The sequence below is a fragment of the Bos grunniens genome, chromosome X (assembly GCF_055505025.1).
Source record: "Bos grunniens cultivar Pamir isolate PY7600 chromosome X, Bosgru_T2T1.0, whole genome shotgun sequence".
Classification (NCBI taxonomy): domain Eukaryota; kingdom Metazoa; phylum Chordata; class Mammalia; order Artiodactyla; family Bovidae; genus Bos; species Bos grunniens.
The window spans coordinates 7,993,560-8,021,539 of NC_141194.1; the positions used below are offsets into that span (position 1 = coordinate 7,993,560).

Genomic DNA, 27,980 nt, shown 5'->3' on the forward strand with positions numbered 1-27,980 from the left:
TTGATCATGTGATTCATTGTGTTTGCTCAACAACATGGTGTTGTGTGTCCTGAGAGGAAGGACTTCAATATATATTTACCCAAAGCTCTTAATTCATACTTCCTTTCCTTTTAATTGGCATCTTATGATCTAAAATTAGCTGGTGAACAGAATTGACAGAAGTGTCTCATGATCAGAGCAAACTCGCTCGGCTGAGTTTGCAATAATTAGACCCACCGCTGCCCGCAGATGAACAGACACCTGGAGACCTGGCTTATTTCTCCCCTGGGGACTTCTCTCTGTGTTTAGAGAGTGATTTTTAAAATGAGATGGATAGTCATATTAATTATCATTCCTCAAGCCAGAGTTCAGTTCGGAGTTCCAGGGCAAAAATGAAGTTACACACACTTGCCCCTACCCTTACTGGGTTAAAAAGCTTCCACGACAAGAAATTCTCTTGTAAATCTGAGACAACTGGAACACTCCAGTCCACCAGTAAGCTGGATATCATTTACTCCGGGAATAAAAGTTCACATGTCCTCTAAAATCCCACATTTGCTCTTGGTATTCCTCTTCCCTCTCTTCTTTGTTTGGGCAGTAACTAGATACTAGTACGATGCCAGTGAAATGAGTGAGGAAAATAAATGCCCCCACAAATGCCTAAACCCAGATTTTATCTGCCATTCCTTCTTGCTCTCTCTCTCTCTCCTGCTCTCTCTCAACTACAAGGACTGAAAATAATCCAGATTCTTCCGAATTCACTCTCACCTTGACAACGCTAACATTACAAGCAGCAGTCAACTTTTACAAGATACTCTTATTGTGTAACATGGCCAGGCTGCCAAAAAAACATGCTACAACGAATCAGATAACAAAAGGCGAAGAGACAACCTTCACCTGCCACGTAGCTAGCAGTGAATACACTTTTTCTTTCCATGACATTTGCTGGCACAAAGGGGTTTGGCTTAAGGCGGATCGGACTAACCTTCAATTTGTCATAGCGCTCACTCAAAGCTGCCACCTGATGATCTCGGTGCCGCCCGACCAGTTTACACAAGGCACAGATTAACTGGTCATCGGTCACGCAGTACATATTCACCTTCTCATCCTCGTGTTCCAGGCACATCAGCCCCCGGATGTGCGAGTCCGGGATGGGCTCAATGAGACGGTGGCCTGTGAAGGGCTTCTTGTTCGGGTGAGTGGCTTTTAGGCACTCGTCACAGTAGGACACTTCGCAAGTGACACAGGTCTTCACAGCGTCCTGGGCAGGATCCTGGTCACAGAACTGGCAGAGGACTTTCTCGGCCGAGGTCATGCTGTTGGCGTCGAATGCCCGCTCCCGGCGGGTCTCGCTGGGGGAATTGGGCCCACTCACTGAAGCTTTCTGGAACCTGTCGATGATGTTCTGGAGGGTGACGTTGCGCTTGAGCCCGTCTAGACCTCGCTGGCTGAGCGTGATGACATGTCGGCAGGTGGGGCACTGGAAGGCGGTGATGGACTCCACGGACTCGTTGGTGGCGCAGTGTGACACCAGGATGCGGTGGGCACAGTTGAAGCAGAGGCTGTGTGCGCAGGGGAGCAGGAGAGGGTCCTCGAAGAGCTCCAGACAAATAGGGCAGGTCAGCTCCGACTCCAGTGTTTCCATCTTCAGGCAAAGCTCTCCTGGGTCATCAGTGAAATCCAAGGAAGCTGATCAGCTATCTGGAAACAGAACGTAAGATGTGATTAGGCGTGAGGGGGTCAGCCATGGGGGGCTGTCAGCTTTGAGTGCATCTCAGAATAATTCCACACACAGGTCACGGGAGGGTAAATGTGTGTACATTCCAAATAATTCTCTATTCACTGGGGAAATAAGGCGGGGGCGGGAGGGGGAAGGACACCCAAAGCCAGCATATCAGCTAACATCTCCTCAAGGTTCCTGTCGCCAAAAGCAGCATTTTTTTTAATTTAATGTTTTTGTTTTTTTTTTTTGCAATTTTGTTCTTTAAAGGGTCTCCCTCCAAACCGGCAACTTCTTGAAACTGTAATTTCCATATCTAATCACAATAATCTTATTGTGTTATGGCCAAGTTTTCCTTGTGTTTTAAAACAAAAATGTAGAAACAGTAATTAATGAACTACAGAGTCTTTCATGACCTTGCATTTATGAGTTGACATGTTAAGTATATGTGCTTTAAGGGCTGCTACTCTGATACCGAACCAGGCTTCAGAGGAGAAAGGCAGTTATTGTAGAAGCGGGAGTGAAATGTGTATGAAATCAATTGCGTGGTTTCAGTGGCAATCATAACGCTGCAACCAGGGATGTCAGTTTCCCAAATACACCCCCAAGAAAAAAAACAAGTGACTTTCACAAAGATGATTGTGATAGAGGCAACGTTTCTGGCATGTTTTTGTTACTCTTCTGAATAATTCTATTGTTTAATCCAGCAGTGGGACGTGGGTGGGCAGAGAGAAGTGGAGAAGAATATCTGGGGGCTTTTTAGCGGCTGCGGTGAGCTGAGTACTAACAATGTGGTTCATGAGAACAAGGATCGTAGTGGCTACAATATTCACTTGCTAAGTTATAACAATGGTGACGATTGCAGTTTAGAAAGCACTTGAAGGTAGTTGCGCTCCACAGAGGAAATTTAAAGGGCTGCCGATGGACCATAAGCAACCCTCCCAGCCTAAAATCTCCCATCAAGGGCTTGTCACTGTAGCCAGCGACAGGCATGGCCAGCAGGAGTCCAGCCTCACACTCAGAGCCACGTTGGCCTGGGCACGACCTCTGGCAGCTTGGTTGCTCCCCTCCAGGCTGTCTTCGGGTGGCCCAGCTGCACGCTCCCCTTGACGGCAAGACTTGCTGCTTTGTGAACTCTCGCCTGCCTTCCCTTCAAAAAGGGGAGGGCAAAGAATCCCACATAAACCCTGGCTCATTAAGAGGGAAGAGGCCTCATGCTCATTAGCAGGCCTGGGAACCAAGCCTCTTTGAACCTTCTCCCTTTCAAGGCCATTAGCAGAGGTCTGCGCAACAGTGACGGGCGCGTTAGCTGCAGCCCGCTGCGGACTGTGGGAGAATCGTGCCGTTCACCCAATAGTGCAGTTCACCCAGGAGAGGCGATGTTCAAATCACCCTCCAGGGGGTTTTCTCAGCCGGATTCATGGGAAGGCTTCACATCCAAAGCTGTTTAGTGATTCTGACAATCAGCCTTTTTGTATTCACACCTCCATTTATTTACAAAATTCGCTGTTTCTAGAATGCCCTCACCCTCTCTGAAACAGCATCCCTCAGAAATACCATGGTGTGCTTTGGTTAAACCAGTGCTCATCTCATTATCAACCAAACGGTAGCTGATCATTAAAAGCATAAAGGATGTGCCGGCCTCGTGAAAAATTAAAGAGCTGCCGGCTTCATAGAAGCCTGGCATCTTAAAGACCTCTCCAGCCATCTTCTGATATTAACTATAGAAGAAAGGATAAACGGGCAGCTGAGATTTGAAATATTAAAGATTGCTTATTGTTGCACGACCTGCAATGGAAAGCCCAGGGCTGCTGTTTTGAGAAACTTATGATCCGCACTCAGTCCTGGCCAACTCCTTCCTACAGATGGCTTAGAATAAATTGAAAGGTTTTACCCATTAATCGTCATTTTGGTTAATCATGGGAAAACAGAATAATCTCTCAGTCAAATATCTTCTCACTTACCATCAGCAGAAGCATGTCAAGTAAAGGAAAAAGGTAGATCCTTTGGTCTACTATGTTGGCAGCTGAAACAAGAACACCTACTGATAGATCTCGCCAGAGGACTGAGCTTGTCTGGAGAGCTTTGACGATTGCATTTTTAGGCAGGTGTCAGAATTTCATCCCAGAGTAGCACAGTCAGAATTTCTACAGGGGATTCCACTGTGGACCCCAAGGGAAACACTGACATTTTATTCAAGAGACATTTACTGAATGCTAGGTAGTGAGCTAGCTCGAGAAGCTGGAATCAGGCCTCCTCCTCATCTCCTTCCCTCTATGATCATGGGCCAAGCCAACATCCTCCCCTACCTGGATGATCACAGTATTTTTCTAAATGGTCTCCTGGCTTCTTCTCACTGTTGCCCCCCACCCCTCCATAGTCTATCCTCCACTCAGAAGAGCCTGTTAACACACGACAGAGTCTGCCTCGCCTCTGCTCAAGCCTCCAGGGGTTTCCCATCTCACTCAGGGAGAAGTTCATAGAATAAAACCAGCCCCAGAAAACACAGACTCAGACAATGACCTCATTTCCTCCCACGCCAGCCCTTCTTCTGCTCTGGGCACATAGCCTCCTTGTGATCTCTCAAACGCACCACGCACGTCCTGTCTCCCCTTGGCAAGGTCATTGGAATGACTGCTCGTCACCTTCTTCATGAACCCACATGAAATGAATTCCCCTACTCCCACAGCGACCACCCATTTACCCATCATGGCAACCTGTCTTCCCCATATCCATTTGTTTCCTTCCATAACATTCACCGACATAGTCTATTAGTTTCTTCACTGCTCCATCTCTCCCCATGGCCCCACCACTAGAGTATCAGGCTCTAGGAGGGCACAGACTTTGCTTTGCTCTTTGAGGGACGTACCACCAGCACCTAAAACAGTGTCTCACATGTATTAAGACTCGAACATTCATTGATTGAGTTAAAATAAGTACCAACGTTGGGGCTGAACCCAGAAACGATAAAACATAACCCTTGCTTTCAATAATCTCTCAATATGTCAGAACAGAGGTCAGCAAACTTTCTCTATCAAGGCCAAGGCAGTACATGTTTCTGGTACTGCAGGCCAGACAGTCTCTTCTGCAATGACTCAATTTTGCCACTGTAGCAGGCAAAAGCAGTCATATGCAATACAGAAATGAATGATCATGGCTGTCCAATGGGATTATATTTACAAAAGCAGGTAGCAAGCTGGATTTGGCATACATATCTTATTCTGCTGACCCGTATTTTAGAAGACAGAGACATGTAGAGTCAACAAAATAGAAATGAAGAGCACTTTCAGAGAGGTATGAATAAAATGCCGCACTGGCAACAATAGCCACGCCGGCAGGATAAGACCTCAACAAGCGCACACAAGTTTCGAGTGCTAATGGGAAATGCCAGACGACAGGATTCCACCCTGCCATCCACGGACACGATGTGAGTCAAGTCCTCAGGGGCAATTTACCTAAGAACGATTTAATAGCAGCCGCTCAGAAATGGATCATTTTTTCTTTTATTGCCCTGGCGCTTGGCGTGGCGCTTTATACAAGTATCTACGCTATAAATGCTGTTGGTTAATTGTATTAAGTGATGACAAAATATCGAGATGCACAGTGAGATTTGGCCATTTTTCTGAACCTCTGGCCTGTAGGCTGCCAGAAAGGAAGGGATTTTGATTTGCTGTCTACAGCAGATCTCATTTTTATTACTTTTATCCAGATTTTCCCATGGTAGCGATATTCTTGTGAAACCACTCAACAATATATTACCACTAAGCACAGATGCCATTCCCTTCTCTTAAAAAAAAATGGCATGGCTTATTTTCTAGCTTTCTTTAAAATAATCTTTTTTTTTTTTTTTTGAGACATGAAAATACCATTCATTCTTTCACCAAATAGTGAACTCCCTCTAGGTAAGGGGTCTTGGGACAACTAATGATAACACCTGCCCACTCCCCTCCACCTTCAGTGATCTTATGGTCTATTATGGGAGAGAAAAAACAAATTGTCATCCAACATAACAAAAGACTGGGGGAGAAGAGGATGTAGAAGTTTCCTGAAGGAGGCAACATACAAGGTGGGTTTTAGAGATGAAGAGGGGGTCATCAAACACACAGAGATGTGGGAGTCGGAGTAGATTTTGTGAAAATGTTATCTTTTTCTTTTTTGAACTCCTGCAATTTAATTTCCAGGCCTCCAATTAAGAGAGAGAGAGAGACATTGACTCTTAGCCTTCACTACAATGGAAGGAAATCAGACGTGCATATCACCGTCAGGAAATGCTATAGCTCAAGAATTTTCTGAATGGGCTGATTGGTTCTCATTCAGAGGAGGATGTCGGTCATCGTGGGAACCTTTGCAACAAACCAGGGATGCAAAACAATTCACAGTTCACACCTCTGCTCGTCCACCATTTATGGTCCATAACAGGGCACAGAAGAGTGAGGGGAGAGAGTTGGGCGGGTGGCCAGACAATGGAGTCTGATCCACAGCTCTGCTTTCCTAGCTGTGTGTCCCTGAGGTAGCCCACAGATGTTCTCTCCAATTCTCTGCAATCACAGCCCTCAGCGGTAGAGGCTTTGGTCACAGGATGCAGCTAAGCACTGGATCCTGGGAAGCACTGGCCGCCAGACATCTTTTCGCAAAACTTTCTTACAGACTCAAGACTTCGGAGGAAAGCACTTCTTTAAAATGAAAAATGAATAAACAGATATTTATTTTCCACACCTCTCCCTGCCTCCTTTACCTCCCCTTCCCCATTTTGTGTAGCACTGAGATGGGGCTTTTCTGGTTTTCTTCTCTAAACACATCTGACTTCTCCAGCTAAGCCAAGCCTGTGTGTGCATGCATGTACAGTCAGTCACTTCTGACTCTTTGCAACCCCATGGGCTGTAGCCCACCAGGCTCCTCTGTCCATGGAATTTTCCAGGGAAGAATATTGGAGCAGGTTGCCATTTCCTACTTCAGGGGATCTTCCTGACCCAGGGATCGAACCAGCGTCTCTTGAGTCTTCTGCATTGGCAGGCAGATCCTTTACCAGCTGAGCCACAAAGCCTAGGTGTTTTTAAAAGGGCCAGGCTACCTTCCATCAAAAAGATGTCCAGGTTGTTTGTTCATCCATGTACTGCCTCTCTGACTCCTAGGCTCGCGAGACTCTCACAGCACCATCTCGTAGCATGGACAGTACCTTGCTTCATTTACTATAAGCACCTCAACTCACAGTGTGCATCCCATGGGACTTAGTAGCTTCTGTCCCAAACCCATCTGCTCTCCAAGCTTCCTGGTATCTCCTCATGGTGCTTCCATTCTCCTGATTAGCACAACTCAGAGGCTTGCCTCATTTTCTACTCCTCCCTCTCAGGGGAGGCAGAATCATGTCCCTGCCCCACCAAAGCTATCTTACAAAGCAAATGGGAGTTCAGGTTGCAGATGGAAATTAAGGTTGCTAAGCAGCTGACCTTGAAACAAGGAGATGAGCCTATATCATCCAGTGGGACTCAATATAATCATGAGAGTCCTTAAAAGTGGAAATAGGAAGTAAGAGAGAAGTGTCAGATGATGCTACTTGAAAAAGACCTGATAAGACTGCTTTGAAAATGGGAGGAGGCCATAAGCCAAGGAATATGGGCAGCCTCCAGAAGATAGAGAAAATAAAGAAACAGATTATCCTCTAGATCAGGGGTCCCCAACCTCTGGGATATAATGCTTGACGATCTGAGATGGAGCTGATGTCATACTAAGAGAAAGTGCACCACAAATGCAATGCCCTTGAATCATCCTGAAACCATCCCCCAACCCTGGTCCACAGAAGAGTAATCTTCCATAAAACTGGTTCCTGGTGCCAAAAAAGATGAGGATCACAGCTAGAACTTCCAGAAGGAATACAGCCTTGTAGATATACCTTAATTATAGCCCAGTGAGACCAGTGTCAGACTTAACAACTCCCAGTGTTCTTCTTTAATGCCATGAAGCTTGTGGTACTTGGTCACAGCATAATAGGAAACCATACACTTACCTTTCCCCAAATCCAAATCATTAGCCAAGACATGCAAATACCAAATCTTAGTAGTTCTTTGACTTCTCTGTTCTTACTGCCTCTGTGTTGATCCAGATCTCTACTGTATTCCCACACTATTGCCCAAAACAAATGAACAAAAACAAACGCTACACAAGAACAAAAATACCTCCTAATTTGACTTATTGCCTCCCACTTTTTGTCTTTCAGTTTCACCTGTGCAACATGCTTTGGCATCATCATTTCTTCTGGTGACTTCTCTTAAAGGCACAAAACATTGAGCAGCTCCCTGCTGCCCAAAGTCTCAGTCCTGACATCTTATCTTTTAAAAACCTTGCCCAATTTTCTCCCAAGCTGCTTCTTTAATCTTAGTCCCAATCACTCACCTCCTGTACCAGAGACCCAGGAAATGGGACCATTTTCTGCTCTTAGCAGTTGTCTTTGCTTTTCTTCCTAGCACAAATCACTTTTTTCTCTTGTCACTTTTTTTTTTGTTTCATGCTCCATTTTCTTTTGTTTTCTGCTTTTTTAAAAAAATGAGAGACAAGCTTCCAAGAGGTCCGAAGAGCCCTGGCCACTATGGTGTGGAGGGATTTCACATTCCACAAGAAGAACATTTTAAAAGATGGCTCTAAATAGCGTGACATGACTTACATGTTTACCATTAGCCAAGTAAAGCTTTAGCTGAAAGACACAAAATAACTATCCTCTTCACAAAATAACTAAAATATTTATTTAAAAGGAGTATTTCCTAGTACCCAACAGAGTGATCAGTAATGAGTCGCAGATTTAAATGAGTCATCAGATTAGCCCTGGGACTGATATAGGCAGGCATGTGTGAGCACAAACATGAATTTCATATGGAGGTAACATTCATAATCGAAATTTGAGGCCAATTGTGAATGGACTGGAGAAGGCAATGGCACCCCACTCCAGGACGCTTGCCTGGAAAATCCCAAGGATGGAGGAGCCTGGAGGGCTGCAGTCCATGGGGTCGCTGAGGGTCGGACACGACTGAGCGACTTCACTTTCACTTTTCACTTTCATGCATTGGAGAAGGAAATGGCAACCCACTCCAGTGTTCTTGCCTGGAGAATCCCAGGGACAGGGGAGCGTGGTGAGCTGCCGTCTATGGGGTCGCACAGAGTTGGACACAACTGAAGCGACTTAGTAGTAGTAGTAGTGAATGGATAGCCTGAGCCAGAAGATTACCTCCCCCTTCAAAACTCTGCATGATAGAAATTGGATATAAGACACTCATGCCTTTGTGAGTTAAGAAAAAATCATCTATAGATCAACAGAAAATTCATCACTAGTCAGCCTGGTGGCTCAGCTGGTAAAGAATCTGCATACAATGCAGGAGACCTGGGTTTGATTCCTGGGTCAGGAAGATCCCCTGGAGAAGGGAATGGCAATCTACTCCAGTATTCTGGCTTAGAGACTTCCAGGGACAGAGAAGCCTGGTGGGCTACAGTCCATGGGGTCGCAAAGAGTCGGACATGATTAAGTGAGTTTCACTTTCACTTTCATCAATAGAAAGCCGGCAGGAGAGCTAGCAGTGAGCACTACAGAGAGACTGGACCTGGACACCCAGGCGATGCTTATGGTGAGCTGGCTGACCCAGGTGCCTTGGAAGAAGCCACTGCTCCCTCTGGGCTCTAGGTATCATCATCTTTAACCAGCACTCATTCCAGGAGGAGGACTTTCCTGGAGGGAGAAAGGCCTTCTTTTGTCCAGGGTACAGGATACGGAAGCAAAGAGACGGGAGGAGAAAGTTCCCAATAGAAGACAAGGCCCTTGGGACTGAAAGAATTCAGAGATGGTATTAGGCTCGAGAAGGGAGATGGCTGAACTCAGCAGGACTGGCCTTAGGGATGAATGTGCTAAAGCAGGGAGACAGAAGTTAAGAGGGTTCGTATATGTTGGTTTCATCTTTTTTGGCTTCTGCTTTGAAGTAAGATGCAAAACTATTCATCTGACAAGTCAACGCAGAGAAAACATTTAACTCCCTGCCTCTGCTGTCACAAGCCTTCCCACCATCCTGCTCGGTAGCTCATTTTAGAATTTCACAGCTTTAGTCCTTGTAGTCTCTCCTGACTTCTGCTATGACAACCATAACCTGCACCTTGAAGAAACACCTAGGACCCCTGTGAAGATGGCATGCACTGCAAAGTTTAATCCCTAGTCAAAGTCGATGAACAGCCTTTCCAGTTCAAAGTTCCATGGGAATTTCACCCATATATAATCAAGAAGTGACCAAGGAATCTCCAGACAAAGGGCATTCTATGAATTCAATCACCCGCTAGAATAAGGAGACATTAAATTGTGAACTTCTCAAGTGACTCCAGTGGTAAAGAACCTGCCTTAAGAGGCTCGGATTCTATCCCTGGGTCAGGAAGATCCCCTGGAGAAGGGTATGGCAACCCACTCCAACACTCTTACCTGGAGAATCCCACGGACAAAGGATCCTGGTGGGCCACAGTCCATGGGGTCACAAAGAGTCTGACATGACTGAGGCGACTTTGCATGCACACAATTATCAGCACATCATCCCTGACTTTTTTATTCCCAATTTCTCTTAATAGAGACATTGGTGTCTTAATCATAAGGCAAATCCACTCTCAATGCTTCCCTACAGGTGTTCTATGTCATGTCTGCATACTCCATCAAAAGTAATCACTTTTCTCATTTGGAGACTGTGAAAAAGAACATGCATTTTAGCCACCTATAATTTTACTTTTAGGACCTCACTTTGTACAGTTCTGAAAGCCATCACCATGAGGGAAATTAATGAGTCACCAGACCAAGGAAGAAACTTGGATACCAACACTGGGTGGCCTGTGGTCAATTGTTAATATCAGGTCACTCTCAGCCACTGCCCAGATGATTTGCAAGGCACTTCCTCCATCTCTCCCCATAAATAGCTCTGGCGTATGGAAACCAAGCTTGATGTTTTACCAAAATGCAACTGAGAGGACAAACACCGTCAAAACTGCACAACGTTACACCAAGTCACCTAAAACTGGTTTGGAAAAGGAAATTCCTAAAAGTATCAGAAAAAAGAGACAGCTTTGGAAATGCTATGCATACATTTACGTCTTCAAGAGTCATAAATTTCAGAAACAGGATCAAGTCAATTTCCTGTTCTCTCTCTTCACATAAGTAATTAAGACTGAGCAGACTTACTGCCATCTGAATTTTTGCTACGGGATTCTCTCTTTTCCAGAGCCATAGGTGGAGTATTTTTTAAAGGACTGTGGAATAATGTTTTCATCTTGGATCAGCAGAAATACAGACTTTCAGAGGACTAAAAACTTGGGAATTGGAAAATACTGAAACTGAACCTCAGTTGGTGAGGCAGGATTTGCAAAAGAGACTAAACTCAGAAAGGACTTGGTCTCACGTCAGATAAATTGCATCTCCAAACCCCAAACATGATCTAACAGAAACTCAGTAAAAACTGAGAGCTCCACCCCAGATGAATTCACCACAAACCAAGTATTTTTAAAACGTAATACAAGCACTCAATATCTGCATATTCTATCCTGGTTTAGTTTTTCATTTTTGAGTTATAAATACCACACAGTAAAAACACTACCCAAATACTATTTTACTCATTAGAATCCTGGCTGATTTGAGAAGCAGGTGAGTCAGTAAATGCACAATAAAAGAGAACCATAGGATAGAAAGAGGGATAAAGGGAGCTTCAATTGAATGTAAAGGCAACCTGAAAGCCTAGAAACTGATACCACAATTTATCCCACCCCAAATTACGGCACAGAACAGTCAAAATGCAAAAAGGCTCTTAAAGCAACAGTAGAAATAATACATCGAGTAGGAACAGGTGAAAAAAGTGATCCCATAACCTTCTAAAGGTAATGCCTCTGAAGTATCACTGTGGTTAACCTCCAATCATCAGCACACAAATTCGTTCACTTCATCACAGCAGACAAGTGAGAATTTCTGCCAACCACATTGTAGGGGACCAGAGGAACTGATGGAAAAACAAAAGGTGGCATGCAGATAAGCACTGAGGCACTAGCCCCAAGCTTTAAAATAACTAATGAGGACAAGAGATGTTTTAATCAGTTCTCATTTCACCTGTATTCTAAGGGGTACTGGAGTTAAAAAATGTTTTACCTGGTACCTGAACTGAGAGTCAGGAAAGACTTTTAATTTCAGTCAACACCCACCTGGTGGAATTCATGCAAATTGAATTAATCTGTTCGCAAACCCTTTTCTGTCCATCCACGTCTGTCTAGAACTCGCTCATTTTTTAGTAATTGGATCTCCAGGACATTCTTTAAAATAATCACATACTCTCTTGCCCACACAACCTGATTAATAATGAATGAACATTCCTGAAAAGAATCACTTGGAAGCCTGGCAGATGTCTTCAGGGATATCCAGGCTTTAATGATAAAAATTAAGGAGAAATGGGAGCTAGGTCACACTGTCTGGTTATTTTAATTGAAACCCAGTCTTCCAAATTTACTTAACAGAATGCTTAAATACACCTTCTGGAGTTCATTTATACAAGCAGATAAGCAAAAAGACACAAATGACAATGCAAAAAAAAAAAAAATCCTGATTTCTCCAGGAACAACTGCTTGATTCTGCCCTGTCTTAAGAGTGAAGAAACCCCCTCAACAGTCTCAGAAATGCCATTCATCCTACTGAAAGACGGATAAACAGGTTAAAAACAGGAAACAGCACAGTTGTCCAAAAGAGTTCTTTTAGCATCTCCACAGATTCTTACGAAAAGATTGCCTTGAATACCCACCAATGGACTGCACCCTAGTTCTTTTTGAAGAAACATCGCCGTAGGCAGAGGAGGGGGACCCACGAAATGACACACAGGCCACCGAGACCAGATGGTGGGTGGCAGGCAGTGCCGGAGCGGTCCTGTATGTCTGTGAGAGCGTCAACAGTGAAACACAACAGGAAAATCGACGCGACAATTCCAGGAAGGCCAGCTCCACCTCATCCACCCCGCCAGGCTTGCTGAGTTGAAGAATCAAAACTCTCTCTGGCTTTTCAAACTGCCCTTTCCTCGGACCCCGTCGTGGCTCCCCTGGGCCCTAGCCCACTCAGTGCTCATCTGAACCAAATGAAAAGGCAGCTCAGGTCAGGTCAATACCCGCTGCCTAGTCCCCCCGCCCCCAAAGCATGATTTGCGACTAGGATCTGTACCCTCACTGCTCACAGGGATCAAGAGAGGGTCAGTGTCCGACGGCTAAGCGCCGGATGCCAGCTTTGTACGCTGCCAATGGGAGTCGTGCCTGCCCACTGCCCGGGGTCACCAACGCGCACAGGACTCCCTTGCATTTTGATCCTCTCAGCCTCCTTCTGAGTACGTGATCACATTATGCTCGGGACACTGCTTTGTTATTTTTTTAACAAAAAAAGGTAATGTATTACCTTGCATCTATCTTTTGAATTAAAATACACTATCGAGAAGAAGTCTTTTTTTTTAAATGCTATATCAGGAGTCATGATCTCTTGTATAGACACAATAAAGCAGTCATTGTTTCTTTGAGAAAAGAGATCTAAATCACAATCTGTCATCCTGAGAAACAACTGAAACTATACCTATAAATATACACATATGTGCATACACTCACAAGCAAGCTTTACATATATATACACATATGTATAGATACTATATATACGTATATTGTCTACATGCATATCATATAGGCATATCATACGTGTATATGTACATACAGGAGTTAAAGCTGCTTAGTTGTGTCCGACTCTTTGTGACCCCATGGACTGTGGCCCGCCAGGCTCCTTTGTCCAAGGGATTTTCTAGGCAGGAATACTGGAGTGGGTTGCCATTCCCTTTTCCAGGGGATCTTCCCGGGCCAGAGATTGAACCTGGGTCTGCTGTACTGCAGGCATATGTACATATAATACAAACATAAACACACACACACAGCAAATCTGCGATGAGTGTCCCAGATTTCACTCTCCAGAATGGCAAAGAAAGAGTGAATCAAGAATGGAAAGTAATCTTTTAAAAGCTGATTGTCTGAAGGAAGAAAGGGAAGTCGTCTTCCCAAAAGCAAAAAAAGGAAAACCTGCCCTGTACTGCAGTTCTTTCAAGGATGTCGCTTATCACACTGCACAAGGCAAGAAATTGCAACGAAAGTAAATCATCAGGAAAGTGTAAAAAAAAAAATTAAATTAAAAACCAACATTGGTTGCAAACCTGCACAATTCAATTTATCAACCAGATATTTGGACTCAACCCAAGAAAGTTAAAGAACATTTTTTTAATGTCAAAGTCCATCAAACATTTTTTAAATTATTTTTTTGATGTCAACCATTTTTAAAACCTTAATTGAATTCATTACAATATTGCTTCTGTTTTATGTTCTTGGGTTTTTTGGCCATGAGGCATGTGGGGTATTAGCACCCTGACCAGGGATCAAACCCACAACCCCTGCATTGGAAGGTGAAGTCCTCACTACCTGACCACCAGGGAGGTCCCTAGAGAACAAAGTTGATAAGGGGCAAGCAGCAGGCAAGAACGGCTTCCCTGTGTCACCTGGGCTGCACATTGCGACAGCTACTTTCATGCCACTGCACCCCTCATGGTAAACCAAAGCACGCCTCGCATGTTTGGACATAAAAACGCAAACATACGTTTTCTAGACTTATGTCTCTACAAACCATAATTTTGTTTGTCTTTTAACAATAAACAAAAGGGTTACTCAATTTCACCTACAAATGACTTCCCAAAGGAGTCCTCACTGTCCATGGAAGGGACACATGTACATCATCCAATAGAACTGGAAAGACCTGTTCATTAAGAGATTTGAAAGGACTGCTTTTGTTAAAACAACATGAAAATTGTCAAGATTTCTCTGAGACATTTTGGCGCTGTTGTGGAAAAATTAGCCTGAGACATCAGGAAACATTTACTCTGTCCCACAAAAGCCAAGGAAAATGATAAACAACAACAAATTCTATCATCTTCTAGAGTGCACAATCTGACCACCTCAACAGGAAATTTCCCACTGTTGGGGGGACGCCGACATTTCAGTTTTTCCAGTTTATGTTAAGAAAGAAAGCATCCGGTTTTAAAGACAAATGGAACCTATTTTACACTAAATTGAAAATGACTGATGTTTTCCAGGTCTATGCTGTACTGGGTGTCAGGCAAGAATTTGGTTCTGAAGGCCGTGAGAGCAGACTTGAAAGAGGAAGAAGGGAGTGAGAATGTGTCACATTTAGTCTCCTGACAGAAATCTAAATCGAACCTTCTGGATGCGCAGGCCCAACAGTGTGGTGGTGGCAGAAATGGAGGCCACTGAGTCCTGTGAAATCAATCAGCTAAAAAGGGCTCCAATACGGCCTTTCCTAAATGCTTTTCCAAGTGTATTCAGAATACAGTAGGCACTTCCACATACATTCAGACAACTACTTCTATGTCTATATAAAATCCTATGTATACCTACAATGCAGTTAGCTTTGGATATACATGTACACACCCACACACATATGGGTATAAAAGCACCTTTGCAAAATTCCTTGGGACTTGCCAGTACTCTTCACATACCTCTTGGTCACAGCATCTGTCCTGCATGAGAAAAGACTTTCCTTCCTACATGTAAAAACAGAAACCTGTCAATAATTTCTACATGAGAAATCAAAACACACCAACTTTTAAAAGTGACCCCCAAAATCTGTCACTCATATCTCAAAGAGGTGACCCCAAAATGAGCAAAACCATTTAAGAGGTCTAGTCTCTGAAGGACAAGACCAGTGGAGCTGGATTTTTGCAAGAAAATTCTACCTAGAAAAACCCTTGCCCCTTGTACACTCTCCCCTTCCCGCAACTTATCACCAGGAGGAAAATGTATGAGTAGATAGGTGTGGATGATGGCCAGTATGGCAATGCCCAACTTTTCTCTTAGGTTCGAGGACATGACAGGCACAGCTGTGTCCTCAGGTAATGACAACGTTACACAGTAACTAATTCTTATTCTAAGAATAGATACGGGAATTATCTCCAATATCATAGTTTCTCTTCTCAACGGAAATTGCTTTTACTCTCCACTTCAAAGTCAGCCATACACAAAATCCTTGTGTTCACGTGACCCTGAAGCCACTTTGCGATCTTAAAAAATAAAGAAAAGTAACCCTCCTTTACAACTCCTGGTTAACTCTTATAAAGAACATGTTTTCAATACTTCCCGTGATCACTCAAGCCCTACAGTCAGGGAATGAAGTCTTTTTTTTTTTTTTTTAAGGCAACAGAAAGAGGAGGGACTCTTTTGTTCTGAATTGTTATTGTAAAGCACCACATGAGACAGACAGGGAACATGGGAACAGGGCATTGAAAAGGACAAGAGGGCTGACAAACGAAAACAGGATATTAAGAACAGTGTCGGAACTGGGTGTCCCTACAGAACAAAGGCGGGAGGCTTCTTGGGAGAAATTTGAGCACAAATACCTTGAATCAATTTCAGTACTAATAGATGAACTAGTTTTCCAGGCAGCAAGAAATCTTTAAGTCTGGGGCAGTAAAATTAGGTTATCATTAATACACACACACAAACACACACACACACACAGTTTTAAAGTATAAAATTAAAACTGCTTTAAATCACACTAATCACTCCCCTTTCAAACCATGATCCACTTAAAATTTTTAGATCTATATTTTGCCCCATCTGAAACAAAATACTCTTTTTTGTGTTAGATAGCTGAGCTAACAGCAAATATTCGTAAGAAAATCAAATTTTTCTTACAAAAAAAAAATAGAAAAAAGTCTCCGTTCAGAGCATGCTCTTACACTTTAAAGATAACCTTTACATAGAGCTTTCCAGAACTCCCAGAGAAGCTAAGGTTCTACTTTGAGTAACAATCACTGCAGCTAACTCGCTAGCATTAACAGAACAGCCAGGTTTTGTCAAGTCATGCTTTTATCATCTTATACTTTTCTTCAAATGCAAATTCTGCTAAAGATATTAGTAGAATGATACACTTAATAAGATCATCGGTGTTTAGTTTAATGGACTTACATAATAAGAATGATTATTGTTATTATTGTAGTTTCTAAGCTGAAGGGGTTCAGAACAGTAAATAATATACCCTATCTGACATTGTAGCTAAAATTGCAGGCTTTTTTTTTCCTCTTCTCTATATTTGCCTTGTATTCTTCTTTTTCTTTTTCCCCATTCTTTCCTTCTATTGTGAGATGAGTTGTTCAGTTGCTAAGTTGTGTTCACCTCTTTGCAAACCCATGAGAGAGGAACCTAATAGGCTTTCCTCTTTTAGACCATGCATTTCATCCACCTTTCTCTTTGATGAGCTGTCAGAAAGCCCCAGTTTGAGATGAGGCCATCGGTGTGATGTTGTGCAGAGAAATGGGTCCCTCAAAATCCAATAAACCTGAGTTCAAACTCTGCATGCACCATTTCCTAGCAGAGGTGGATAGGAGCCAGCTACCCAATGGACCTTACATTCACAGAGCCATTTCATATTTTTCTAGAACTTTCTTATTGAAGGGTCCTTTGAAAATTAAGTGAAACAAAGTCTTAAAAGTGCCTGGCAAAACTGTACCTTTCATACCCTCCTCCCCTTCTTGTCCTGAATCACCTCTTCCCATTCTTCTTTCAATACACAAATGATCTTTTTTTTTTTTTTTTCCATTGGAAATCTCTTCAAACCATGTTTGGAAGCAGGAAGGCTACTGATTCATTTATTCACTGAATAACATTCATGGAGTATCTTACATGAAGGAAGAGTCTATGACTAATAAATTAGCATTCCTAGTATTACAGTAGTCACTCTGTAATCATCTTCATACAGACAATGTCGATTTCCTAGACTTGGACATACCTCTATTTATCACCACTGGATTGCCTACCACGGTCTTGAGGCTGCAGTTCTCTGCTCCTCAGGGAAGGGTTCTATGTCCCACATGGATCCCTTGCCAGAATTTTTGATTTTGCAGGAAATAAAGGACCTTGGCACAGGGTGGGGCATGGGGGACCATCAAGAACAGTGAAGGGTTTCAAGCTACCTGCAAGCTAGTCAGTTAGCCTCCTGAAAAGCACTGGCAGAAGACACGAGAGTCCCGAATTAGACAAACAACATTTCTGAGTCAGGGCCCAGGGAGCAGCGTGTGTTTCCTGTTCACAAGTCACCAAGTCCCATGGAGCGGCAGCCTAGGCATAAGTGACACACACAAGGGTTTACATTTCAGCTGAGCAAGCCCAAGCTTTGGAAACCTGCATCTTTGATAATGGACTGCAAGCAAACAAGCCCAGCATCTGCCCTGGAGGGTGTCATGTTCTTTATTACAATGGGCAACAATCCTGCTTTCTACCCTGGGGGGAGATGTTTTCTTTCAACCTTTGAAGGCTATTCATTGTACAAAAATCCTTAGAAAGATAGCCTGGAACAAAGGCAGTCAGCACCTCAGCTAACGAGGGGTACAGAACCGTAAGAAAGCCATGAAGAATTATTCCCCAAGAAACGCTTCCATCTCCTCCTGGAGATGTGGTCAGTAGTGGTCCCAAGAATTGAGATCACCACTGGGCCTTCTAGCAGTGATGGCAGAGGCAGCGATTGCTGCTCTTCAGTCACCAAGTCATGTCCGACCCTGCGATTTCATGGACTGCAGCACGCCAGGCTTCCCTGTTCCGCACCAACTCCTGGAGTTTGCCCAAGTTCATGTCCATTGAATCAGAGATGTCATCCAACCATCTTGTCCTCTCTAGCCAGCTAACTTGACACAAATGACTCCTGTACCATGGAAGACCAGAAGTAAGAGGAGCTCACAAGACAGTGTTCCATGTCTTTTATCCCCACCATCCTCTAAGGTCAGCTGACACCAGGAAAACTGGCAGAGAGCAGGTAAGCCCCACCTATAGGTTTTGCCCAGTGTGTGTGAGCATACTCAGTTGTGACTGACTCTTTGAGACCCATGGACTGTAGCCTGTCAGGCTCCTCTGTCCATGGAGTTTTCCGGGCAAGAATACTAGAGCAGGTTGCCATTTCCTACTCCAGGGGATCTTCCCAACCCAAGGACTGAAGCCAGTGTCTCTTGTGTCTCTTCTGCATTGGCAGGTGGATTCTTTACCACTGCAGGACCTGGGAAGCCCAAACAGACTTTTTCATTAATCCTTAATAACTTCCTCATTCATCCCAAATCAGCCTTTATCTGGTCTAGAACTTCAACTCTTCCCTACTCTTAACCTAAACTCATTTTAAGAGATTGGAAGAGTAAGCTAGTTTTATACTTTTATGACATTAGGAATCCTTTATGTACATTCACTTGGCTTTCTTTAAGCATTAAAAAAATTCTTTTAAAATGATTTTGTAGCACACCCAGAGAGAAAGTCATTTCTCTGATTATTTTTTTCATCAATGGGTATTTCTGAGGTTTTGCTGTGTACTAGGCACTGATGGGGCCCTGGGAATGCACTAGTGAATGTGGCACCAAAGGTATACCCTGGGAGAAGCTGAATTTTAATGAGGTAGACTTAAAATAAACTGGGAAACTGGTGAGAAAACCTGGTAATTTCAAGGAACCATACATAAAACAAAGGAAACGGAAAGGATGACTTGCTAGAAGGCAGAGGGGTGAGTGCAGGTCAGCTTTAGCTAAGGAGTTATTTCTGCTCAGATCTGTGGAGGCTTTTGGCTGATATTTTGTCTTTTTCCTCTGCCAGTAAACAAGCAAAGAACATCTTGATTTCAGGATAAAACTTTCCAGCGTTTGACCAGAGACTTGTGATTCAGTCTCTCAGGCTGTTAAATATTTAGTTTCAGATTTCCTTAAGGAATGATCTCTTTTTCAAGGACATTAAAGTCCAACTCTGACTATTTCTAACATAAAAAGACAAAATGATAAATTATGGGAATCAATGACCTCTTTGTTTACTTGGGCAAGGCCATTTGAGAGAGGAAAGTCGCCATCACACAGTGGACCAAAAAAAAAAAAAAAACCAATAACAGGAACTACGGTACTTAGAATTCCCTGAATGTCTGAGTGTTTAGTGGCAGGATATTAACTCAAAGTTGAAAGAAACCATGGACACGCAGTTAGGGTTACACAGAAGGGTGTGAAGGAAATTGAGACGTTTCAGGACTCATTGGTTTTCTCTGGTCTTACCTGTTTTTGTCTCTCTAGAAGAAATTTCAGAAAGGAAAGGAAAGAAGTAGGCAAACAGCACAGGGGAAATGAACAGCCAGGGCTTCATGACTGAAGGATCAAAGAATTAATACTAAATGGTCCCAGTGCCTGAGAGCTCTGTTGGGGTCTTGCTGACAATAACGGCATTAACAAAAGGTATCTCAACAGAAAGAAACTCACTGGCTAGGGAGAATTGGAATGGCCGTCAGATCATGATCATCAGAGCTCATCTCTTCAAGAAGAGGCCAGAAGGGAGATGACTACAGACGGAACTCTCATGAGGAAAAAAAAAGAGCTGCTACTGTGGCTGCAGCAGAAACCAAGGCAAGGGTCTGGGGAGTCTGGGTGGTGGGTGCAGACCACTCTACCTGGAAGCACACAAGGTTTAGGAGAGGACAGAGTGGCGGGCAGAGAGGGGGTTATGTAGCCAGCAATTCTCAGACAGTGTGTTATCCCCACCCCAAAGACTTTTTGGCCTAAAAGCCAAGATTTAAACTCTTTACAGCTTGATAGTTGTGCACAAAATTATGTAAAGTATATACATATTTGTGATCCATATGAAAACAAATCCTATAAATGCTATCAGGCTTCTAACAACTCTTCCAAAATTCTCTCAAGGCCGGTGAAACTCTGAGATTTTTCTTGCATTATCAAAATAGGTTTCCTTGTCCTATTTCAGAGAGAGATGATAAATGTGATTTATAAAATGGGAAGTCACTATATTACCCTGGAAATAATGTCAAATGCTGTGATCTTAGGGTCTTGTTTGTTTGTGCTTTAGGATTATGTGACTCTTAAAGGGGGGAAAAAAAGGTCCATTTTAAGCTAATAAGTGTGCATTTCATCTTGCACATTTTATCTTTTCATTAGATCAAATTTTCTAAGAAGCTGGCTTTTTGAATATAAGATAAGGTGACATTTCAAGGGGTCAGTACTTGAGGTGCAACCTAGGGCTTAAAAATTCACTTATGATAAAACGTCTAGCTTTGAGAACAGTGACCTTTCCAGGTGGCTAAGCTATCTTCAAGTGGTGATATATTTCTTTTGAAAATAAATACAAAATAATTTTTGCTGTCTGATTTATCAGCTTTATGGTAAGGACTGCTGGCTTGTTACGTAGTTTCCTTATTTAAATCAACAGACACCGGATTCAGGGCACGGCTCCAAACAGTTCTGCCTGTTGTCTACATCTATTCATTCTATTACAAATTCCACCAAGTGACTCTCCCTGGTGAATGGATGCAAGTATTCCATTTCGCAACTCTATTCATTTTCTTCCTTAGACTACAGATTGGGAAATCGCTCACTCCTGGGGTGCTGAGCAATAGGTGTAAGGCGAGGGCAGGGTGACTTTCCAGAAAGGTGCTTTGTTGTGTCCGAGTCACTGCCAGGCAAGCTCCCCTCAATATCAGCGGCTAAAACATCACAGTCCAAAGAGAGGTGCCCAGCATCCCGTGTCCGCCCCAGCCTAGCAGCATCCAGAGGCAATTCTTTGCATGGGTGCTTCTTCATCATGATCCTGACTGGCAGCTCTGAGGATTAAACTCAGGTCCTTTATGCACATTAGCCCCCTGGAGTGTTGAACTCCAAAACCTCTATTTTTCTCCCCTGAGTCTACCCTGTATCTCACAAAACCCTACTTAGCCACTGTGGTATGAAGCTTTTCTCATTCTGAGTTATCAAAAGAAAACACAACAAAACACCAGACCCTACAACAATTTGCTGGAGATGGTAATGATGGCGTGTTTGGGGTAGAGTGTGTCAATCCCAAGTTCTTTCAGAGCTGAGACTTGGGAACCCATTTCCCTCTTTATCATTAAGACTTCGCATTCTCATCATAAGAGTCCTGCTAACAATGACACCAACAATCAACTGGCTGAATAAAATCTGTGGGTTTTGTGTGTGTACACATATACCCATTAAAAAAAAGGGACCTCAAAATCAGTGAATGAAAATCAAGACCAGCGTCTTCTTAATCAAGCAGAATTTCCTGCTTAGTGACTGCATTAAAAAAAAAGACCATCTGGCCTCTGTGCTACTTGAGGGCTTTCACTCCTTACTTCCTGGTTATCTTTAGCAAAACATTCCAATTTCACTTATAAATTCTTTTTACCATGATGCCATTTCCTTCTGTGTACTACTTCAAGAAACAGAGATGAAAACATTGTTCTGTCTCGAAAAAAATACTCCTCGATTCTAAATGGCAGGTTTGAAAGGGAAAAAGTATACTTGGGAGAGAAATATCGAAGTCAAGTCATAGTGAAAGCATTATCTACTCATATTTCTCTAAACATAAACAGTGCTGCCAGGGAGCTCTGCTTCTATCTCTCTACATACAGATTATAGATATCAATGTAGATGGATAGATATTAATAGTAGTAATTAAAATCCCAAACCAAAAAGCCACCACTATCCTGCTCATTCGAGGTACTCATTGTCCTTAAGCACTCTGCAAGAAATAAATCAGAAAATGGAAGGTGCAAGCCACCATATATAGAAGAGATAAACAACCAGGTCCTACTGCATAGCATAGGCAACTATATCCAATATTCCGTGATAAATTATAATGAAAAAGGATATGAAAAAGAAAGTATAAATAAACAAACAACAATCACTGTGTTTTACAGCAGAAATTAACACAACATTGGAAATCAACTATATTTCAATACAACACGTTTTAAAAAAAGAACATGGAATTCACATCTGCGTGGGAAGCAAGACTACAATAAAAGTACAGTCAAACTCCAAGTAATTGAAATTCTCTGGAAATAGAAGAGTTCCGGTTAATTTAATTTTCTGGTTAACTGAACTCCAAACAGAAACCTTTTTTAGAAAAAAGTCCTGTCGAAACATTCCTAAAATGCTTGAGTCCACTTTACTTGCATAACTTACAAACTGTATCCTGAATCTAATTGGAAGATTCTTAGGTAATCCCAAATTTCATGGTTCCTTATGATTATTATTATAAAAAGATCTTTTTTCCCCTTTAATAGTAAATAGAGAAGATTTAAGAGATTGAAGTTGAATGTATATTTGTATCCAAGACAATCAATTTTCACATTAATCCAAAATGTTGCTTTTTTTTCTTTGGATCTCTTGGAAAAGTATAATATAGAAAATTGTGGTTAATAGGTTGAATTCTTTTGGCAAAATTCGGGTAAGTTAAGGTTTTTGCATGTTTTCATGCCAAAGGAAACTGGCAAAAATTCTTCCTTCTCTCCCTGATGTTCAATAAGTATAAAAAATAATTTTAATATAGTGCTTTCAATCAATTTTATTAACATATATTAAAAGACCACATAAATTCCTTTGATGGATAGATTTAAACTCACTGAGAAAGCACTAGGATTTAGGTTCCACAATGGAACAAAATGGCAGCTCAAAACTGGTCCCAAACGGCCCTCCACAATGTGGTCACCACCAGTCCAGGCCTCACCCCAATTTCCCACACAACTCTACACCACGCCACCTCAACCTACAAATAATACCACCATACTGAACCAAATCACCACCCTACAGAAAGAGACCTCTCGTCTTACATCAGGCTTCCTGCCCTTTGTTGAAATTATCTTAGAAGGAATTTTCCTGCATTGGGTAGGAGATTGGAAAATGTCAGCTAAGATCATTTCCAATCCCAGATGCTCTACACTGAGTGGGAAGATAAGACTGGGCTCATGCTCCTCCCTCCCTCTCCCCTTCCCTCTCCTTTTCTCTCTCTGACCTCACACCTTTGGGGAGAAGGAAGAGGCGTTATCATGCACTTATTGTCAAAGCAGCACTAGGCAAAACCTAAAGCATACTGACATCCTATTATTTGTCAGAAACTCTGTTAATTACTGGGCTCATAGGGTGTTTTTTCCATTAATTTTTATTGGAGTAGAGTTGCTTTACAATGTTGTATCAGTTTTTGCTGTACAGCAAAGTGAATCAGCTATACATACACATATATCTCCTCTTTTTTGGACTTCCTTCCCATTTAGGTCACCAAAGATCACTGAGTAGAGTTCCCTGTGCTCTACAGAAGGCTATTATTATTCATCTATTTTATACATAGTACCATATACATGTCAATCACACAATGATTTTTGTAAAGGTTTCTATAAAGGACTGAATGAAGCTGAAGAGATCAGCCACACCTCACTCATGGAGCTACAGAACATATCCTTATAGGTAGATCAATGATGCCAAAATAGTGACAGTGTTTTGAAAATGGTATAGTCATTAAACCCTAAAAGAGTTTACTGTAAGGCATAAATATACTCATTACGTGTTACTTTTACCAACTAATATGTCTTTGGCACAAATATATTGAGTATATACTGAGGACATGTACACTGAGTAAATGTATTTTAGATCCCAACCTGCAACTCAGTGGAGACTTTGCCCATGATCAGTGGGATTTTCTTCTTGCTCATTTTGCCTTTCTATCTATACTGTCTTCTCTCAGTATCTTTTTACCAAGGCTTGCATTGAAGAAGGGTCCTAATACCCAAAACCTAAGAACATTCCCGTCCCCCAAGGGCCCCTCAAGGAATACTACAGACCTAAAACCTTGGAGAGCTCTGCAGAAACTTTCTAAACTGGGATGTTTGTACAGCAATTATACTCCAAAAAGAAAAAGTAAACTGGGATACTCAAAAGCAGTGTTAAGGAACCCGAGGGCAATTCGGCTCATTGCATTTAAAACCGACAAACACTCTTCCAGCTCATTTGTGGAAGCGGCATCAGGAAGTCCTGTAGACTGTTACCATGTGTCTACACGCAAAGTTATTCTTTCATTAAATACTTAAATGGCTTCCTTAGAACAGGGCAGAAAGGTCTCATGATGCCTTACTTAGCTATTTTATTATACCCTGATATTTTGGGAACCTGATGAAGGAGCCGACTCACTGGAGAAGACCCTGATGCTGGGAAAGATTGAGGGCAAGAGGAGAAGCGGGCAGCAAAGGATGAGATGGCGGGGTGGCATCACCAACTCAATGGACATGAGTCTGAGCAAACTTGATAAAATGGACATGAGTTTGAGCAAACTCATGGTGAAGGACAGAGAAGCCTGGCGTGCTGCAGTCCATAGGGTTGTAAAGAGTAGGACGTGACTGAGCAACTGAACAACACCAAACCCTGATGGACAGGGTCCTTGTACTGATTCCTCTGTACAAAGAACATCTGTAAAAGGAAATAACTTAATGAAATAACATTTATGTGGGGGGGCTGGAGACTTCAAGACAACAATAAAGAATGCATTAATACACCTAACACCCAAATGTCTGACAGGTAATGCAATTTACAGAGGGTTTCTGTTGAGCTTCCTTTTTTCTTCCATTCCCTCACATACACATTACTGGCATGTTTTATAGTTCAGACAGTAAAGAATCTGCCTGCAATGGAGGAGACTTAGGTTCAGTCCCAGGGTTGGAAAGATCTCTTGGAGAAGGGAATGGCAACCCACTCCAGTATTTTTGCCTGGAGCATCCCATGGACAGAGGAGCCTGGCAGGCTATAGTCCATGGGGTCACAAAGAATCGGACATAACTGAATGACTAATACTTTATATAAATTGTCTCTAATCCCTAAATAGTCTGTATCATTTCCCCCATTTTGCAGATGGGGAAACTGAGGCTCAGAATTATGGCGTCTTGCCCCAGGCCACCCCTGGAGGAGGGGAATGCACTCCAGTATTCTTGCCTGGAGAATCCCCACGGACAGAGGTGCCTAGTGGGCTAAAGAGTACAGGGTCGCAAAGAGCTGGACATGCCTGAGTGACTAAGCACACAGCACACAGCCCGGGGCCACACAGCTGGCAGAGGGCAGAGTCCAGTTTAGAATCTGGATTTTTCTGACTCAAAAGACTGCCTTCCTCAGGAACATACTACTGCTACATCCACCAGGAGTTGGAAGTTTCTGATGTATAAATGTAAAGAAAATTTGGATGCTGTAAATTCGGGTAGTGCTTCAACTACTTCTGAACTTAAATAATAAAAGAAGACTAACACTTATGCAGTGGTCATGTGTCTTCACCAATTTCACAAGCTAAGCACTCCCTAGTCTCCCTGAGAAGGACTGACATCTGGATCATATTGGCAAGTGGATGCTTTAAACATGAGAGAAAATTAGGACAAAAACCTAACACTGAATTACTTCCACCAGCTCGCTCACCAGTATCTCCCCAACTACTCATTCCTAATGTATAACCAGCTTGTCATCCATCCTTTCTAAGCAGTGAACAATGGCTTTGACCTCCCAGTTAGCAAGTTCACAGGAGAAATATATCAGTTATAATTAATGTTTACTAGAATAAATGTAAATATTTAAAAACACGCAAATGTTCTAAGCACATGTGATTTCCATTTTATTTTATGAAACACGAAAAATCCACTTGTCCATCCCATTAATTATAACCTACTCTCAGCCCTGACCTGCACATAATTCCCTCTGACGTAAATTGGAACAAGGTGCTCAGAATGGAAGCAGCCTATAACTCCAAGTGGGCTACAAAATGTCAAGTTCCCAAACCTGTCAAAAGTTTAACCTGACGTTTTGCTAAGATTAGGAGCAGTTGATGAGTTTAAAAAGAGGGCTTAAAAACTCACCACAGTTAAATCCTACAGTAAGGCCTGAAATACCCAAAATAAACAGGACTAAGGGGACTCTGGGGATACCAAAACCTGGTGAGGAGAGAAGAAATACTCCCTTGTAGGTGGTATTTCTCTGCAGAAAATAATGTACATGCATTCAAGCAGAAATAAGAAGAATACAACAATCAACTTGGAGGCACAAGGCCCTCTTGAGAGCTAAAGGAGTCATGTGGACCATGCAAAAAATTTCTCTTTCTGCTAACATGTGGATGATCCTGCCCACTCACTTTAAATGTTGAAGGCAAAAAAAAAAAAAAAAAGAAGGGTGAACCCTTCTCTAATAATACTTTTCTTGACACAACTGTGAGATGAATTCATTTATAAAATTCCCCCAAAGCAAAATGCCTGGAGGAGAATGTAACCACTAAGAAGTGGCATTTGGTAGATCAATCTCCCCAGCCAGTTTTCTATACATCTTATTCACAAAAATGGAATCATACTTCACATTTGATTTTGCAAGTTGTTACATTAAATATAAAATATTGGGTGACTTTTCATGTTTAGAGACTCTTATGATTCCTCAGGATTAATCTTAAGTATGCTTTAGTATTATTGCCAAATGCCAACTCAAATAGACCATGAATACTGAAGATTTAATAAATATTAAAAACTGAGCAATTTCCTTTTTCCCATTACAACATGCACTGTCAGCGAGAGAGGTACTGCCCCAGGGAAAGAAAATTAGTTCTTAGCAGCAAAAAATCTTCTACTTTTTATGGACAAATCACAGATATGTAAATAGACATACAGTATAGTTGTAGTGTTAAAATTTCCTGGAGGGGGAAATTAGGAAAACATGCTTGAAAAGGCTCCATGGTGGATTAGTAATGAAAAGAGGTTGTGAAACACTGTACCACACCATCAGGCTTGTAAATGGGGACCTTTACATTGCTGGAATTCAAAAGATGAATTTTTCCATTTTAAAGGTCTCACCCTTGAATGAAATCTAGCCCATTTCTAAGTTGGAGAAAACGAGGTTCCAAGAAGCAGATTTTTTGAGAGCTGATTTTTGGGGTACACTTATGGTCAGCTCATGTTATATGTGCCATGTTGGGGGACATGATGCTTTGAAGACAGACAGAGAAGGAAATGGCAACCCACTCCAGAATTCTTGCCTGGAGAATCCCAAGGACAGGGGAGCCTGGTGGGCTGCTGTCTATGGGGTCGCACAGAGTCGGACACGACTGAAGCGACTTAGCAGCAGCAGCAGCAGGACATATCACACCTGAAAGGCCTAGGATCAGAGGAGTCTGCATTTCAACGTTTATGAGCTCTTGCTCTGTGCTGCCCTCTTGTGCTATCTGGGCCTCCAATATGTCTCTTCCCAACAACCCTGAGATGCACCAAACTGATGGACCCTCTGGGTGTTTCATGGCACCCACATCCAGGAGGCAGTCATACAAAGAACGCTCAAAGACATAGATTTCCATACAGGAAGAAGCAAGTGTCGGGGCGGAAGGAAAAGTTACAGTGCTTCTCACCTGC

At 42.5% G+C, this 27,980-nt stretch overlaps 1 protein-coding gene across 7 annotated transcripts in view; it reads right to left on the reverse strand.

Annotated features, from left to right (window-relative positions):
- Positions 1-27,980, reverse strand: part of MID1 (midline 1) — a 689,657-nt gene that overhangs the window by 138,291 nt on the left and 523,386 nt on the right. For 4 of the 7 annotated variants that reach the window (XM_086386881.1, XM_086386880.1, XM_086386883.1 and 1 more), the window contains one exon: positions 965-1,680. In XM_086386881.1, coding sequence (XP_086243007.1) covers positions 965-1,624 — 660 coding nt within the window. In that variant the 5' untranslated portion in view covers positions 1,625-1,680. Of the gene's footprint in view, positions 1-964; positions 1,681-12,486; positions 12,642-27,980 lie in introns of those variants that run through there. The other 3 variants (XM_086386885.1, XM_086386886.1, XM_086386884.1) reach the window with 2 other exon arrangements.